Source organism: Argiope bruennichi, chromosome 2, assembly GCF_947563725.1.
Source record: "Argiope bruennichi chromosome 2, qqArgBrue1.1, whole genome shotgun sequence".
In the NCBI taxonomy this organism is placed as follows: domain Eukaryota; kingdom Metazoa; phylum Arthropoda; class Arachnida; order Araneae; family Araneidae; genus Argiope; species Argiope bruennichi.
The window spans coordinates 70514733-70534139 of record NC_079152.1 but is presented as its reverse complement, the minus strand read 5'-3'; the positions used below and the strand labels follow the sequence as shown (position 1 = coordinate 70534139).

Here is a 19407-nt window from a genome sequence, read left to right as displayed (position 1 = left end):
GAATTCGGCCCACACCATTTGCAGACTTACATGCCCAAATCATGGCATTTGTTGTTGTTTTCATATTTGCTTCAATGCAATGAGGATGAAGCGCTTCACCTACTCTACGTCTCATGTATTTTCTACCATCGCTACCAAAGAGCGATATTTTAGTCTCATCGCTCCAGATTACTTGCTTCCATTGATTTTCTGACCATTTAATGTGTTCTTTTGCCCATTTAACTCGTTTTTCGCATTGCTTTTGATTTAAATATGGTTTTTTCCTTAGAATTCTAGCTTGTAGTCTAAATCCTGATAACCTTCTTCTTATTGTTCTTGAACTTACTGCAATAACCGCTGCACTCATTTCACATCTAATGGTATCTGATGAAATTTTTCTATCTTGAAGGCATAGCCGTTTAATTTTTCTATCGGCAGTAGCACTTGTGCACTTTTTTCGGCCTGATTTGGCCTTATTTTCCACTGATTTCATTTTTTCATAACGTAAACAGAACTTTCGTACACCAGAACAAGTCACTGAACCACCAACTTGTCTTGCAATTTCAGCATAGGAGAGGCCATTTTCTCTCAATATGACAATTCGGCTTCTTTTTGTAGATGTCCAATCAGTTCTTCTTGTTGGTGACATTGTTTAAAATTAGTTTAATTAAAAAAAAGGACTTAAAATATTAAAAAAAACAGCAGTACTCTATTTAATTGTACTAGTATGCATCATTCCGCAAAATATTTCCACAACAATAACTCTTTTACCATCCAAATAATCTAAACTATAGTTACAGACATTTGATTGGTCCTCAGAACAGTTTTGTGATTGGCTAGTAAGCTTTTATTACAAAACATGTCATTATTCAAAACGATTTGTGTTTGTTCTACTAAAATAAGCGTAACTTTTTTTGTAATACAGATATTGTAATACTGTTTTTGTTATTAAATTCTACATTAAATTACCTTCAATTTGATATATAAACATTTGTATTTAAGTGAAAATTAATATATTCTACAAGTACGCAAAGTTGAAAAACATGAAACTTTCAAAAGAATTCCACACTTTTGGCCACCACTGTATATACATACTAAATTCTAATCGCTTCCCTTAGAGTAAACAATTAAATTTAATGGGTATAACTTTTGAATAGAAATTAAATGATATTTAAACGTGGCCAATTGGGCTTCCTAACAGATGAATTTAGAAAATTTTATTTACCTTACCTTTTCTTTAAATTGTAAACTAGAGTAGATAACAAGTTTATTCATTACAATTATAAAAATTACAAGAGGAATTAAAATTATGTAACTCCTTTAAGTTATCAGAAATGATTGAGAACTGTTATATAGATAAGTAATTTGCACACATACATATAACAATATCTTTATTATCTTTGTTTTTAGAAAGAAAGTAAACAAGAACTAAAGAAAAATTACACAGCATTCAAGTTTTCAGTTTGAGAGATGAAATATGAAAAGAAAATAATAATTTTAAAAGAAATTTAAAATAAACAAAAAATAAACAGTGTTTTACAAAAGGAAAAGAATACATACAGCTTTATATGCTTTCAAATGATCAAATTCAATGAGAGAAAAAAAAAAAAAAATGAAAGCTTGTCCTTGTATGAAAAATGAATTTTATGAACTGCTGGTAATAACAAAAATTATTTCTTGGCAAAAGTAATCTTCATAGCATTTGTAGGTGTAATTTTGAAACCCTGAAGTGCATCCTTTGCAGCTGCACTAAGAACTTCATTTTCAAATTCTACAAAGGCAATATCATGCCGACCAGGTACAAGACGTACTTCTTTAAATCCAGGGAATCTAAAATAATTAAGGAATAAGCATTAACAAGGGTTTCAGCTTTTGCAGTAATTTTTTTAAAAAGAAATTCAACTGTTTTTAATGTATTCGACTTATGGTTAGAAGGGAAGGCATTTAACTATACCATGGAACCTTACATGTTTTCAAAGGATTGCAGTTATGAGTACACAAAAGTTACAATTTTTCAATTTGACTAATTTTTTTCTGATCAAAATTTCACTATCCATAAAAACACTGCAAGCAGAAAGGCTTGATTGATTTCACAGAATTTAGGTTAATTCACAACAGTTTAGGGAAAGAAAAACTAAATGCATATTTTCAAGCTCAGAACATTATACTTAGGCAGTAAGAAAATAAATTCTGCTCACCTGTATACTTATTTCTGAAATCAAATATAGGGAACAAACAAACAAATAAACATTTATCAGAGAATTTAACCAAATCTCTGATAAAAATTAATATGGGAAACTACATTTTAAAAATTTACTATTCCAGCAAACCAAAAAATTTCATTTTCAAAGATTGCATAATTCATGAGTACTATACTACACTACTTCCAGTAATGTCTTATTGTAATTTCACTAACTTAACTAAATAATACTAAAAGTTTGATTATAGTTAATTCTGAATTGAAAATTAATATACCTACAAGTACAGCACAAATAAATAAATTATAATACTTGTCAAGAAAATATAATTTTAAAGATTTTAACATAATATTTTTAAAATGAATTTAGAAAAACATGTGTTAGAAACTTTTTAGTGACTATATATTTACGAGAGCTAACATATATTAGTAGAAAGAAAAATTTCCATGTAAAAATTTTACTATGGCAAGAATAAAATTGTACAACACAACATTACTCATCTAGGAATAAAATTAATGTAAATGAAATTCACATTTTAAATGAAAAATTAATAAAATATATTTGGCATAACAGATAAATTCATTCACATTTGTAAATAATCAAATTTTACTGGAGGAAATATTTTATGTATATACAAAGATCAGCTATATTTGATTTGATAAAGTAAAATATTTTGATTTAAACATAATAGAAAACAAATTTTCTTAATTATAAAATGAATTCATTGTAAATTAACAAAGATTGTAAGATAATTTGTATTCAAATATGGTGAAATTTTTACCATAAAATATTTTTAAAATTCATTTAATCTGATTTCAAAAATCTGATTTAAAAGAGAAAATAGAATTTATTTTTAAACCTTTCATAAGATATATTTATAATTTTAAGAATAACTTTTTGAAACAATAGTAATAAAATACATTTAGTTAATACTTACTGGTTGAACAACATAGATAACATCATTTCATTTGTTTCAGCTGGCAAATTAGTAAGGAAAAGAATTTGATTTGGTGGTTGATCCACTTGTCGAGCACTGGATTGGGATGCTTTAAAGAACAAAGGAACCATAAATCGAGAATGTTGATAAATGACAAGAATTACAATAAAAAGTTTCAATGACAAATATGTCAAACGGAAGTCATTAAACTTGACTAACAAGCATTTAAAAAATTTATTTTAAGACTTCTAAAAAAATTGGTCTGTCAAAAATCAATTATGCTTAATTCATAAAATTTAACCTTCAAAACTATATATGATAGAAATAGAAAAAAAAATTAAATGAGGTTACATAGCATTAAAATAAAGTTATTGAAATAGTACAAAAAATGTGCAATAATTTACAGGACTTGACATCAAAACTCGCAAATAAAACAAGATTCTCCCTCTCTTTTTTAAATTAATGATGTGAAAACTGAATATTGAAAAAAATAATGATACTTCTTTATAGCTTGTCATCAGGCTCATTTGATAACATTAGAATTACATTAATATTGCAGCTATGATTTTATCAAGTGTATGAAGTACCAACGTATAAATAAATATTAGCAATAATATTCAGATGTTTCTTAAGAATATAACTTTATTCATAACAAGAAAGTGGATATTACAAAAACTACTGTGGATCTTAGAACCTTAGCAAAAGGCATTTCCTATGGTACTGCAAACAATCCGAAGAGAGTTCACTAAAATATATTACCATGTTAGTAATATACCTTGATTGCAAAATGATTGATACCCAGAGACCAAGACAAAAATTACATTATTACTGATGCAGGATTCATTTGTTCTAATTTTACTTAATTTCATAGAAGTCCTATGATGTTATTTTCACAAAATGATTGGATTTTCAGAAGAGAATTCTTCCTTAAGATCAAGGAACTATTTATTCTTTTTGATAAGTAAAAGCAACACCAAAAAAGCAATAAAAACATTCATAATATATTAAGGAAAATGTAATTTCCATAAACAGAGATCCACAAAAAAGAAAGTATATGCTGAATTTCTTGTAAGGTACTAAAAATATACCATAAAATTTCTCTAAATTAGATTGAAGCTTTTAACTATCCATCTTTATCCAAATATACATACAAAATTGTGTAATTTAAAACAGCAGCCAAATTATCACACTTGTATCATTTAATAATATTTTGATCAGCATAAAATATTATAACAAGTTGCATCTGACAATGTGCTCAATTTTCTTTTTACCCTTATATCCCTGACATTATCAAATAATTTGAGAAACAATGCACTCGGTATAAGCAAATTTTTATGCTAAAATTGTATGGTTTTAAGGAAAATAATGCAGTTATTTCTAAAGTTCAAAATGTTCACATTGGTAAATTTAAAAAATTGTAATAAAGCAATGTTCATAAAAAAGAGCAATTCGAGTTTACAAAAATCTATTAACATGTCTCTACAGATGGGGGGAGGGGGAGACTCGGTCCTGGATGCAATGACTACGGGAATAGAAAAATGATCTTCGATCCGGTAAGAATCTGAAAATTTCACCATTATTTTTTTGTCCAGAAAACCTTCAGTTCGATATGGCCGACAATAATTTTAAAGAAAATCTTCGATTCGGCAGTTGCTGGCGAACTGTTAATTTCCAGCAGAAAATTCTCTCAACAGATATTATGAACAGGTAGAAGAATTTTCTATATCATTTTGAATAAAGTATCTTGCAAGCATTTATTTTAAGATTTGTATACTTAAGAATGACTTTTTCAAGAAAAAGATTGAATGTGATTGAATTATATTAGCATTTGTTATTAAGAAAAATATAGGCATATTCAAAATGTTTAAAAACACACACAAAAAAAGAAAGATTTAATTATTGTCGCTGAATCAATAGGTGAAGTAGTTCCGGAAAAAAACAAATATTGTGCAGCTTAAACAAATTATAGAAAATAGCTAAGCGGTTAAATATGATTTGGAATTTGTTAAAGACATTATCATCTCAACTGTAGAGGAATGTGAAGAAATAGTGGCAGAACAAGTGTGTGAAAAGGAAAGACAGTTTGAATTAGAAAAACTAAAACTAATTTTAGCACATGAAGAAAGTATGAGAAACGTTCAAGGAAACAGTAATACTAATAATGAGTAAGTTCAAGCAACCAGTAATACAAGTAATACTAACGGACCTCCTCCAGAAAAAAATGCGGAGCCCATCAAGCACATAATTAAAAGCATCTGTACATTGACAATGCCAATACCAACTAAATCAGAAAAGTTCAATATTTTGTAATGTGCTTTCGAAACAAAATAAGTTAAAACTAAGTACAAAGCTGAAGTCCTTCTAAATTTGTTAGGCAAGAAATGCCGACATATTTTGTTACAGGCGAACGAAAGCGAAATAAAAAAAATAGTGTTATGAGAATTTCAACCATCTGGTAAGGAATGTTGGGATAACTTTCAAGTTGCCAAAAGATTTAAAGGAGAAAATCATGTGCAATTCGTCTCAAGATTAAGAGCGAATTTAGAATATTATTTAAAACTTAGAAAAGTAAATGATTTTGCGACTCTTTGTGAACTAATTGTAACCGATAAATTAACCAACACTCTTGACAAGAACGAATCCGAGCACATTTAGATCTAACAATGCTCAGACTGGTTAAAACCGCTGACGTTAGCAAAAGAAATAGACATTTACGTTCGCGCAAAAAACAAATGTTTATTTTGGGAAGAGAGCAGAAACACATATGAATGATACAGTTCAAGGTCGCACGTCAATAATTCCCGCCAAATAATGGTCATGTACACGATGGAAATACTGATAGGAAAGCTTGCTTTAAATGTCATTCTACATCGCATTTAATAAAATTCTGTCTCTAAAATGCTGATGCTGGACAACATAACAATCAGGGAAGATCCCATAATTCAAATCCGGTAAACTCCATTTTTAAATCAAATGAAATTCCACAAGAGTTAATCACCGAGTTGGAATACGTAGATATTATTGTACACGACGTTCCTATTAAAGCTTAGGTTGATAGCGGAAGCATGTTAATAATTACTAATCTATTTATGTAAAAAAAAAAAAAAAAAAAAAAAAATTACGTAAACCGTAGCACGAAAATTAAATTAGCGAACATTCAATTGTCAATCTTCCGTTAGTGGTGATAGATATAAGTTACGTTAATAAAAAATCAGATGCAAAAAGAGTTCTAGTAGCTGCAGATACAAATATTTCTTTTGAATGTATTGTACCAGCTAATAGCTATGTAAATCTTAAAAATACTTTTTCCAGTAAAAATCCTACAACGAAATCCGTTTCTGAAAATAGAAATATGAAATCCGTTTCTGAAAATAGATCTGAGCGTGAGTCATCGAGTGAAAAAGAAAACCAACATTGCATAATTCCTTTTGCTGATACCAGAAACAAATCCAAAAAATTAATCCATGAGAATAAAAAAGAAACAAAACATATTTCTTTTCATTCTGCTTGTATAAAAAAAATGATAATTCATCTGCTATTTTGAATGAAAATAAAAGTATTACTACTGGCTCTAGTAGGAATGCTGACTGAATTTTTTTTACAGTGATGATATATCTTTGAATAAGTATAAATTTGTTGATGTTAATTTAATTAGTGATACTTTTTCTGATGTAAATTCTGAATGGTTAGTGAGGGAAGTACGCACAAAGGTTTTAAATGTTTATTCTGAAAATGTTCTTGATATAGGGTATTTATAAAAATATGAATGATCATGTAATTAATTTAATTTCAAATTACTCTCCAAATAAAATCCGCACTATAGATTTGCAAATGTCTATTTTAACTGATGTCATCCCTGTGACCTCACCGGTTCGTAGATTTGCTCCCATAGAAAAACAAGTTACAAAGCAAATCGAGGAATGGCTTGCCTAGGGTATCATTGAAAAAAGCTATTCTGATTATGCTTCTCCAATTGTCTTAGTAGATTTCCGTCCTTTGAAAAAAACAAAAACAATTAAAGATAAATTTCCTCTACCAAACATAGAAGATATTTTTGATAAGTTACACTCAGGCAAGATTTTCTCCACATTAAATCTCAAAAATGCTTACTTTTATATTGATTTGGCTCCAGGCAGCTGCAAGTACACGGCTTTTATTAGCCATGAAGGATTATTTCAGTTTAAAAACTTGTTTCAGACATAACGAATGCACCTGCTATGTTTCAATGTTATGTTCAAGTAATTTTTCAAGAATTAATACATGACGAAACTTTAATTGTTTTCTTTGATGATATTATCATCCCATCTCAAACTATTTCTGAAGGTATTCAAAAGTTGGAACGCGTCTTACACACAGCCTTTGAATTTGGTCTACAGTTAAATCTTACAAAAATGTCAATTTCTGAAAGAAAAAATTAACTTTCTTGGTCAGGTTATCGAAAATGGTCAAATTAGGCCATCAACTGAAAAAAACTTCAGCAGTACTAAATTTTCCTCAACCACATAGTGCAAAACAAATCCAAAGTTTCTTATGTTTAATGGGATATTTTTGGAAGTACATTAAAGATCATACTTTAATAGCTAGACCTCTAAGCGATTTACTTAAAAAGGATGCAACATTTGAATTCGGTGAACCTCAAATAAAAGCTTTTGAGACCCTTAAAAGATGTTTTACTGCAAGATCCTGTTTTACATTTGTACAAACCAGGTTCCAAATTGGAACTCCATACAGATGCTTCCAAATTAGGTTACGGTGGAATCCTTCTTCAAGCTAACGACGATGATAATTTACATCCCATAGCTTATGAGTAAAAAAAAAAAAAAAAAAAAAAACACCTCAGGAAGAAAACTTATCGAGCTATGAACTTGGGAGTTTTAGCTGTTATTAAAGCATTAACAAAATTCCGTACTTACATTTTTGGAACTAAAATTAAAATTGTCACTGACTGCTCTGCATTCAAACAATTACTAAAAAAGAATTTATCCCTAAAATAGAGCGATGGGTTTTATTCCTCGAAGATTTTGATGAGATAGTACATCGATCAGGCAGTCAAATGCGTCACGTTGATTCGCTAAGTAGATACTCAATGACTGCACTTTGTGATGATTTAACAGCACGAGTGCAAGTGGCACAGATGTTAGATGAATACTTAAAAGAAAATTGAAAGAACTATGTAAAGATAACAACCAAGCTGATTTTGTCGTACAAAATAATATTTTGTAAAAATGTCAGGACAACCGTCGCATGCTTGTAATACCTTAACTAATGAAACATGAAATAATTAAGAATGTGCATTCAAAAGGGCATTTCACCATGGAGAAAACTAAGAACATTATCTAACGCGACTCTTTTTTCCCGAAAATACAAGAAAGCATAGAACCGGTAATAGAGAATTGTGTTTAATGCATCTAAGTCAACCGAAAGCGTGGTAAACCTAAAAGGTTTTTGCATCCGATTCCGAAGGAAAACTTTCCTCTAAGTACTTAATTACCATGTTGATTTTATTGGATCCTTAGTGTCAATCAACAAAAATTACAATCATATACTCCGCGTAATAGATGCATTCCCAAAATTTGTCTGGCTATATCCCGTTAAAAGTGTCACTGCAAATGATGCAATTACGAAACTACAATTACAGGAAGCAGTGTTCGGAAATCCCAAGCGTATCAACACGGATAAACGTTCCACCTTCACCTCCAAGGAATTCACAAACTATTGTGCGAATCAAAATATTAATCACATTCAAATTACCACAGGAATTACCTCGAGGAAATGGACAAGTGGAAAGGGTTCATGGAACTCTTATTCCCTTGCTTGCCAAACTTTCCATAAATGATCCCACAAAGTTGTACACTCATGTTCAAGCAGCACAACGTGTATTTAACTCTACTGCTCCTCACAGTACTAAATTTACTCCTTTCGAATTCATGATCGGTGTACAAATGAGGCATAAAAATGACCAGAAAATTCTCAAGATTCTCCAGGAAGAATATAAGCAAATAGTCATCTAGAGCCGCGAGGACATTCGTGAAGAAGCATGACAGAACATCTTGCACCTTCAAGAAGCCACACGGGGTACCTAGTGGACAAAGTGGGAATCCACGAAGGCCCCAACCATACCTCTACAGCAGCAGATTATATGGAGCCTTGGTCTACAAATGCATAAAGCACCTACTGTTTTTTTTCTGTTGAGTTTTTCAGATTTTTTCTCAGATTGACGAGAACGTTAAGTTCATCAGGATGACTGATTGTGGTATCCAGCGTGTCATCACTCAACAGCCAATACGAAGCCCTCGGATTCCTGCCAACAGACATCTGTATTCAATCATGTAAAAGCATTCGTCGATGTAAAACGGCCCCGCCGTTAGTCAAGTTCATTTGTTATCATATAGTGTGTGATTCTTGTAATATGATCCATCTCTAAGTATTAATCTGAATCCTGCCCGTGAGAGATATCCGATTTGATATAATCCGGTTAGTGCAGGCCTGTTTTTCGAGCCGGAGTTAACATGTCTCTCTCTCTATATATATATATATACTATTTATAAATGGCATTTAGAAAATTGATAAGCAAAAATGTTTAATGTTTCAATTTCTTTGATGGGTCAAAATTCTTACCTGATGTGTAAGATGCAGGTGATGAAAGAGCATTGGACACTAAATTTTGCAGCATAGATCCAGATGCTATTCCTGATAATAGATTGCCTTGGATAGAAGACTGACTCGTCTTATCTTTTGAAGATTTCTTTTTGGTTTTCTTCAATTCGGCAGGTTCAGGAACTTGTTTTCCTTGAACAGTGCGATCTACATATGTACCTTTTTGTTTTGCAATAGCATGGGAATCTGTTTTCGCATACTGGATCCTCTAAAATTTTTTAATCAATCAGTAACTGAATTCCAATACCAATATAATGTTTTTGATAAATTTACAATTCCAATAAAGAACAGCAACTGTTTTATTTTTAATGCAAGCTTACATTACAGAAAATTTTTTCGAGATAATATTTGCAAATAATTAAACCAAAATTTTATGTAAAATCTTAATGAATATAAATGTGAGAGTAGCTTAAAATTAAAAATCAGACCAAAGTTTTATGAAATTTAAGAAAAAATAACAAAGAAAAAAATTAATATTATTTTAACCAACATATAAATACAAATTTGTATTCAGATTTTATAAGCTATCAATCACCCTCCCATCAATAATATAAACCTTATTCACAACAATTTCCCCAACACAGTGCAAACTAGTAATATTTGATCCTCTCTCCCAATTTCAATACGATATTGTTGAAAATGTACATAATACTGATTATACTATTTATTATTAGATACAGAAATCCACCAAGCTTTAGGGTATGTATCAGGAGACAATGATTTGAATGAAATAGGGCAAGATAACTGCTTGAGGAAAAAATATTTATTACATGCTTTATAGTAAACAAATTTGAGTTTATATAATGCAGTACTATGAATTACCTGAAAAATTAAAGTAACCTTATGAAAAAGAGAAATACAAATTAAAATAATGCGGCTCAAAATGATTAACAGAAGGGGAAAAAAATCAAAGAAAAACATCTAATGGAACAAAGTTCAAGGACTAACAAAGAATTCCAAAAATGTGTACTCATTACATATCACCTCTCTGCAGGGGGGAGGGGAAATCACTGAAAAAAGATAATCTAAGATTCCTGAATGGACCAATATTTACTTTACCTATAGTTTAGCAAAATAGACTAATTATTTTTCTTCAAACTTTACTACTGACTGATTATATTTCCTCAATTCTAGTTAGATCCTATTTATTACAGTAGAAAAAAATATTTTTAAAAAGGAATTAAATATCAGTTACCTTTGTTTTATCAATGTTTTTAAATTTCATTTTAATCTCATATCAATTATATACTCAGATTATCATTCATACTTACCAATGGCTTGTCATAAAATGGAAAACCTTGCATGCATCTCAAAGCATTTGTAGCACTATTAATATCTTGAAAAGCTATGAATGCCTGGCCTCTCATTTTCATAGTTTTCAGTGCCACAACATCTAAAATCTCCCCAAACTGGGACATTATATTATAAAGTGATCTTTTTAATTCTGTAATAAAAAAAGACAAATTTTTTTTTTTTAAAGTAGTACATTTCAAAAAGAGAGGGAGGGGGATGAAAGAACTCAATATTTACAAAAAAGAAAAGAAAATCCAATTATTTGAATTTATGAAAAACTATAAAAATAATATTTAAATAAATCGCCATATCTTGCAAATTTTTTTTCACTTTAACATACACAAATGGACTTTGTATTTTCAGATACAATCCCCCTTTTTTTATGTATAAAAATATATAATTATTCTTTTATTTCAGCAAGAAATGTTAATCTTATTTGCATATTAATACTTTTACTATTATTTTACAATCTGCTACAATCATAATGTTACCATAGGTGTCGGAAATACTTTTGTATGACTAATGATCATTATCACCATTTAAGTTGTTGACATTTGTGAAAAACTAAGCCTTTATATCAGGCACCATGAAAATCTGGGTGATTTGACATCTTTTTTAGTGCAAAACTTCTTTTGCATTTTCCTGTAATTAACAATTTAGGATAATACAAAAAACAAGTCTAGTGAATCATTTAACTATTTCCAAAATAAACTACATTATATCAACTTAATTAAAACAGAGATATATTGGGTTGGCAACTAAGTAATTGCGGATTTTTTTTAGAAAATCAAAGACAATTTTTTCATGGAACTAAATAACTTTATTCTGTAATGCATTGCCCATTTTGATCAATGACCTTTTGCCATCTTTCAGGCAGCATTCTAATCCCACGTTCATAAAACTTCTGGTTTTTATTAGCAAAAAACTGAATCGGGTAAGATTTGACATCATCATTATTGAAATTTTTACCATTCAAGGAGTTTTGTAAAGATCGAAACAAAAAGTAATCAGATGGTGCAAGGTCAGGACTATATGGTGGATGTGACAAAAAATCCGAACCAAGCTCCAATAATTTTTGCCAAGTGACCAAAGATGTGTGTGACCTTGCATTGTCATGATGGAATACAACACCTTTTCGATTTGTCAATTCGGACCACTTTTCTTCAACTGCATTGTTTAATTTCGTTAGTTGTTCAATGTAGACATCAGAATTGATCGTTCGGTTGGGTGGTAAGAGTTCAAAGTAGACAATTCCTTTGTAATCCCACCAAACTGATAGCAAAACCTTCTTTTGATGAATATCAGCTTTTGATGTTGTTTGAGTTGGTTCACCTGACCTGCTCCACGATCTTTTCCGCTTGATATTGTTGGTAAACAACCCATTTTTCATCGCCAGTTATCAGTCGTTTTAAAAATGGATCATTTTCATTACGTTTCTTTAGCAAATCGCAGCTGTTAATGCGTTGCGTTAAATGCGTTTCTTTCAGTTCGTGAGGAACCCATGTATCGAGTTTTTGAATATAGCCAAGTTGTTTTAAGTGATTTTCAATGCATGTATGCGATACATGAAGCTTCTCTACAATCTCACGTGTTGTACTGTGACGATAAGAATCGATTATTGCTTTCATTAGGTCGTCATCAACTTCAACTGGACGACCAGAGCGTTTTTCATCTTTGAGTGAAAAATAACCAGAACGAAATTTGGCAAACCAATTTTGACAATGCCGTTCTTTTAAGGCTTCGTCACCATAAACAGCACATAACTTTTTAAGAGATTGCGATGCGTTTTTCCCTTTGCGGAAATAAAAAAGCAAAATATGACGAAAATGTTCCTTTTGATTTTCTATTTTATCAACGAATGCCAAACGAAAACTACGCAACCGATCAAAAAACTTTTTTTACTGATTGACAGCTGAATTTCCAACTATCAAATAACAAATTGTGTTTTACATTTGTACTACATCTGCAAACCTAAAAATTCAACTGAAGCCATCTATGAGTGAAATCCGCAATTACTTAGTTGCCAACCCAATAGATAATAGAGATATATCCCTAAGATACAATAGAGATATATCCCTAAGATACAATAGAGATATATCCCTAACCCTTTTTCTTTAGATCTACTTTCAAGCCTTTTTTCATAGATGAATTTGAAGATTCAGTGAACTTGAATGTCTATTACCAATCTGTATAAAACTTGTAGTACCTTGATGCAAAAATAAACATTTAGGTACAATCTAAATATGTTTATTTAAAGATTAAAAAGAATAAAAGTTATATATCAAATACTCAATTCTGCTCATTACACCATGCAAACACCTTATTGGTAAAAGCAACAGCTGTAGAGCTAAAGTTTAATCAGAGAAAGCACTAAAACTTCTTTGTTCACAATAAAATATATATTATGTTTTGTATCTTATTCTATGTTATATAATTTCAAGAATAGAGTTTGACAATTTTAAAAATTCTAATTTTCTTGTTTTTATTAAACTATGAAAGATATTACTTAGAAATAATTTTGCACACAATGTTGCTCTTTTTTTGTACAAAATACAAATAATAAAAATCATACATAAAATCAAAGGGCATATGGAGTAATTTGATACAGTACACTTTTCATATGTTACTATACAATATCAAACATCCTGATATTTTTATACTTATGTTATATTTAGAAGAAAAGAGTATTGTGTCTAAAATTCAATATATAAGCTAAACTGTAAAAAAGAAAAAAAAAAAAAAAACCTTTAAAAATTATATCAAGCAACACCTTAATAAACCAATTTTATTTATTTGTACATTACTTACAGGAAAAGATATTCTTTTTCAATCAGTTGAGAATAGTGGTTAGTGGTTCAAACTACTCCCCCTTTCTTTCAGTCAATTAAGTTTTTTAACGCTTTTTTTTTAACCTTGGGAATTTTAACTGTCATACTACTTCACATACCACTCCATTTAACTTTTTCTTATTAATACAATTAAGAGCTTAGATTAGGTTATGAATCAAACAACTCCAGTTTACCTTAATAGTACCGAATGATTTATGTTTGGCATTTTATTTCAATTTTTGTATAATAGTATCAATTCAGCATCAAACAAAACAAAATTGATCAACAAGATACTTGGGGGTTGTAGAACTGACAAGATATTTTCCAATGAAAATATACAGTGAAATAATGTTTTATAATAATGTGAAATAATGTAAGGGCATTTATCAATAGTACTGTTGGAAAGAAAATTATCAATGTTATAATGCATCTAATATTACCTATAAATTGAAGAAACTGAATAATAAATGTTTAAGAAACAAATAAAAAAGAATGAGAAATGTTGAGAGAATTTGAAAATTTCTCAGACAATGAAAGAATAAATTTCTAAATGAATATAACAGTGAAATTAAGTTAACTCTAGTGGAGAACACTAGAATGTAATTAAATTATAACTTTTGTGAAAATATGAATGGCTCAGGCATAATTGTACAGTATGATTGATGGTAAGCAAGGCTGACGTTATCTAATTAGCTTTCATTGTATTGCTTCCTTTTTTTTTTTATTTTGCCAATAACAAATTTTTATTGACCACATATATTTGGAGAATAAAACTATATATTGTTTTATATTTTGTGTTTCCTGCAATTATTAATATCACTTTTGTGAATTCTGAGTGAATATCAATACCAAAGATTTGGAATCTCTGATTCTAAGATTCAAAATATATCATTTTAAATTTAAAAGAACCAGAAAAAGCAGCAATGAATTATATCATAAATAGAATGATTCCTTTTCATAAAAATAAATATTTAATATAAATATTTAATTAAATAATATATCAATTTATGATTTAATAAAGAACAGAAAAATATGAAAGGTTACTTTATCTGACAGTTCACATATAAAATCTGTTGAATAAATTTGCAAAATTTCATAAACACATAAAATTGGATGGACATGCTATATCTTTATAAAATATACAAGAGAGATAAATAAACTAGAAATAACAAATATTAAATGAATTATGGAATTACAAGAGACAGCTATTGAAACCTCTAAAAATGGAAGTATTTCAGAATTTATTCACAAATATTTTTCAGGGACATTCTTAAGCTAGTCTTTCAGTGAAGAACTATGTTTTTTTTTTTTTTTTTTTTTTTTTTTTTAAGCTAAGAACTTTTGACAAAAGTTCTTAGCTTTAAATTGACAAAAACTTTCATTACCTGTCAACATTGTTTTCCATCATTTTATGTACCTTTTAAAAAAATCAAACTTATTCTCTATGATACAATATAACACAACTAAGTAGCAACTGATATTTGCTTAATATTATCTTTGCTTAATTTGCTTAATAAAATAGAATTTATTTGGGATATATATACAAAAGATATAAAATTGCTGTGAAAATCACCCATCATATTTGTAGCCAATTAAGATTTTAGTCTTAAAAATTTAAATACATACCATATTTACACATTTTTGGAACAATTCCAAGACAATTAATGTTTAAATTATAAAGACTGCTTTTTTTTTTCCTTCAAATGTCCAATCTAAAATCCTTTTTTTTCTTTTTCTGGACTATAAATTTACACTATAATTTCTATGATAGAAGAGTTTATTACAAAATTTAGAAGGATATTGATTTCTCTTCCACTATTTTTCAGAGTTCATCAACCATGGTGGATTTATGCTTAGGAAGAAATCTTTTCAATAAACCAAAAGCATAATATCCTACTGGTGAAACATAGGAATACTTTGCAGAAATACAGTGAAAAGATATACATGCAACATCCACATTAGTTTTCATTTATTTAAGGAATATAATGGTACTTTTTGAAGTATAAATTATAATTTTGGATTAATGGAATTTCACTTTCTGAAAGTCATTGGAATGAAGAAATAGAAATTCTTCTTTAAATATAAGGCATAAAACCTTTTTTTCACTTTACTTATTTTTAGTTCCTCACTGTAGAAAGCCCTAGGGACAATCATAAACCTCTTGCGAAAACTTTCTTTAAAATGACGGAACCAGGTTTACACTTTTTATCATTATTTTTGTTAATAATTAAGACCTATTTTTGTTGCAGTAATTAAGATAAGCCTATATTTCATCAAAGGTCACAACGTATTTCCATTATTTCATATTAAATAGTTTTCACACAAAGTTACGAAGATTGTCTCGCATTGAACTATATCCCTCGATAAAAACTGGTGAACATTACACTTTTTTTAAATAGTTAATAATTTAATGTTTTGTTACTATAATGTATTTAAAAACTTTATAACTGATATCTGCATGGAAGATTTTCATTTATTACTAGCTATTATCACTAAAGAAATATTTAAAAGAGAATAATCATTCTTTAGGCAATCTTCTTCCCATGTAGAATAAATGATTCCAATTTTGGCCTTCCTGGTTAATAATGGTGCTTATTTTGCACTTAGAAATTTAAACAGCATGCATTCCACAACATTTTTAAATTATGGAATAGAAATACTTATCTTTGGAAAACATAGAAATATGCCCTTTAATCAATAGATAGTTTGCATTATGCAAGAATAATAAATTAAAAAGTAGCAGTGAACATTACTCATTTCAAATAATAAGCTCTTGTCAGAAATTTTTACTCAAAAATATTCGCTTCTTTTCAATTCTTTATCAAAAGCATTCACAAATTGTGTAAATATTTCCTGTAGATGCAGAGAAATAGGTGTAAAACTTAATATTAATTTTAATAAGTACTCAAAATTAGAAAAATTACAAAATTTTATTCTATTTTAGTATATATTTTGGTATAAATTGATTTTCACAGTAACGTGATAAAATATCAATCATGTAAAAATTTTTTTAAAAAAAGTAGCCAAACTAAGAGCAACTATACACACAAAATAATATAAGTAATTCAAGCTTGGCATCGTTTTAATAACGATTACCCTAGAAATCAAGATATACCTATACTTTTAATAAGAATAATAGGCGATGGAAATTATTACAATAATAAGATACGGAATCTGTAATACAGTTGGACTAGAAGGACGTAAACAATTATATAAAGATCTTTTATCATATCTACTCTATGCAGAATGTATTAGCTCACATTTGTTCTTAGACACTTCCATTTTTCTAGCTTATGTTTAAAAAGCATAATCTAAATATTAAATGAATTACTGTTAATTTATTGAAAAAGCATTAAAAATTTTAATTATTATTACTTTAATTTTAATTATTATTACTTTACTGGATATCTGGTTACATGGATTTATAGGTATACAGGAATTTTGCTCTATTCTTCTATTAATATTCTTCTTTCACATAAATATCTTTTTGAGTTCTTCACTAAAGTTCTTACTACACATTTTTAATTGGATTTAAATCTGGAACTTGATAACTTTGTGACAGTTGTACAGAAGCCATATGTAAACATTTAAGATTTTATGTTAGAAATCATTATCATGATGCATTTGATTATTTTGAATTCCAATTTCTGGACATGGAATTTCAAATTTTCTTTCAGGATATTTATATGTTTACATTGGTGAATATCATTTTCAATGAATACTAAATTTCCCATGTCAGATGCCCTTCCAAATTATTACTACTCCATGTTTGATAATTGGTAATATATTTTTGAGATAAAATTCTTAACCGGGCTTAATCCATACACCCACCAGATCGAAAATATTAAATTTTGATTCATCCCCAAATATGACATAATAAATTTAAAAAAAAACATATTTCAAAAAACAAAACCAATATATCTTTATCTACCATAGATTTTGCAAAATCCGTATCTTTATTTGTAATATATTGCAATATATCTTTACTTGTAACTTCCTTATTCTTCGTTTACTAATTTCTTTTTCTAGCAACTCTTATAGTTGGATCCATAAATCTGGTAACTCGTTTTAAACCTTACTTTGACTGCAAATCTTTTTTCAAATTCTTTTACAAGTTGCATTATACTAAGTCTTTGATATTTCTTGATTTTATGTATTATAATAAATCTTTTTTTTTTTTTTGCAGTTAATAAGGAGCTTTTGCTTTCAAAGCATTTTCAACAATCCCATAGTTTCATTTTCTATAGTTTCAACAGAAAACATAGTTGAATGACTTACTTTAACAAGTTTTTCAATAATTCTGATGCTTTTACATCTTTAATATGTTCTATGATTAAACTCTTTATAGAATTTGTTGCAACTTAGTATTATGGAGGCAACTTTCACTTTAAATATAGAAATATAAACAAATTTACATGTAGTAGTAATTTCAAAGTGAAAATAATAATATTTAACATACATATTTTTATGCATAGTAAAAATATATCGTTTGCCAAAAAAAATTAAGTATTGTTTCTTTGTTAAATTATTCTTACTACTTCCTCTGCTAATCATTTCAAAGAGATGGGGAATATATTTTCATTACAGTATACTAGTTTTACTGTAAACGAAAAAAAAAAAAAAAGATATATGAATAAATTTTGAGGTCCATCTTTTAATATGGATGACTTAATTTAGATGTTTTTAAATAGTTTCAAAAATACAAGTGTGCAGAAACAAAAGTAAACCCCAGTTTATATATATATATAAATATAAAAAAAGAAAAGAGAGCTCATGTGCATTAAAAGAAAAAAAAAGGAATATCTAACTTAAAATTTTTTTTCAAAACTAAGCATTTTACTTTTGATTTTCTTTTTTAACTTTTACAGTTTAAAACATTTGTTTAAGTACAACCTAATCTTGAAAAAAAATATCCAATAATTAATAACATCTATTTTTCCTTTCCTACAAAAATATGGCCAAGTTACTAATCAACCTATAGTATTAAAAAAATGTATACTGTTTCAAAAGAAACACTCTTTCACAAACAAAATACTCCATCCCTAAGCGGCAGACTATAATTAATTTTTATTAAGGAAAAGAAATTTTATATTTACCTTCTTTTTTTATTTTTTCATTTAAGTTGTTGATATAAATAGTATTATTGGGTCTTATATCAAGCATTTTGGCGAATTCCGGTACAACCTTTGCACACAATAAAAGAACAAACACGAAATTGAAGTTTCACGAGCAAAACATGCGAACTTCAAAAGAAAATAGAATTTGAAATAAACCAATGCCATTATTTCAAGACAAATAACTAATTGACCTCCCCCTCCCCTCCTTTTTTGAAAGCAAAGAATTTGAATGAAAAAATATAAAAAATATTATAATATTATTTAACACAGTAATATAAATATTTTTTATGGTTGATTATTTCATATCATAATAATTCAAGATGAATGCTTGGCAGAGTGATTCACTCTAAAATTGATAATATATGTGAAAAAAAAATGAGATAAAATAAAGAATGCAA

At 28.5% G+C, this 19407-nt stretch overlaps 1 protein-coding gene across 1 annotated transcript; it reads right to left on the bottom strand.

The window, feature by feature from the left end:
• Positions 1 to 1355: 1355 nt before the first annotated feature.
• Positions 1356 to 19163, bottom strand: LOC129962081 (U1 small nuclear ribonucleoprotein A-like). The gene is made up of 5 exons (XM_056075799.1): positions 18989 to 19163; positions 11043 to 11215; positions 9733 to 9979; positions 3115 to 3223; positions 1356 to 1809 (listed from the first exon to the last, which is right to left on the bottom strand). Exons 1-5 carry the CDS (start codon positions 19053 to 19055, stop codon positions 1650 to 1652), a joined length of 756 nt encoding a protein of 251 aa, XP_055931774.1. The 5' UTR covers positions 19056 to 19163; the 3' UTR covers positions 1356 to 1649.
• Positions 19164 to 19407: the final 244 nt, after the last annotated feature.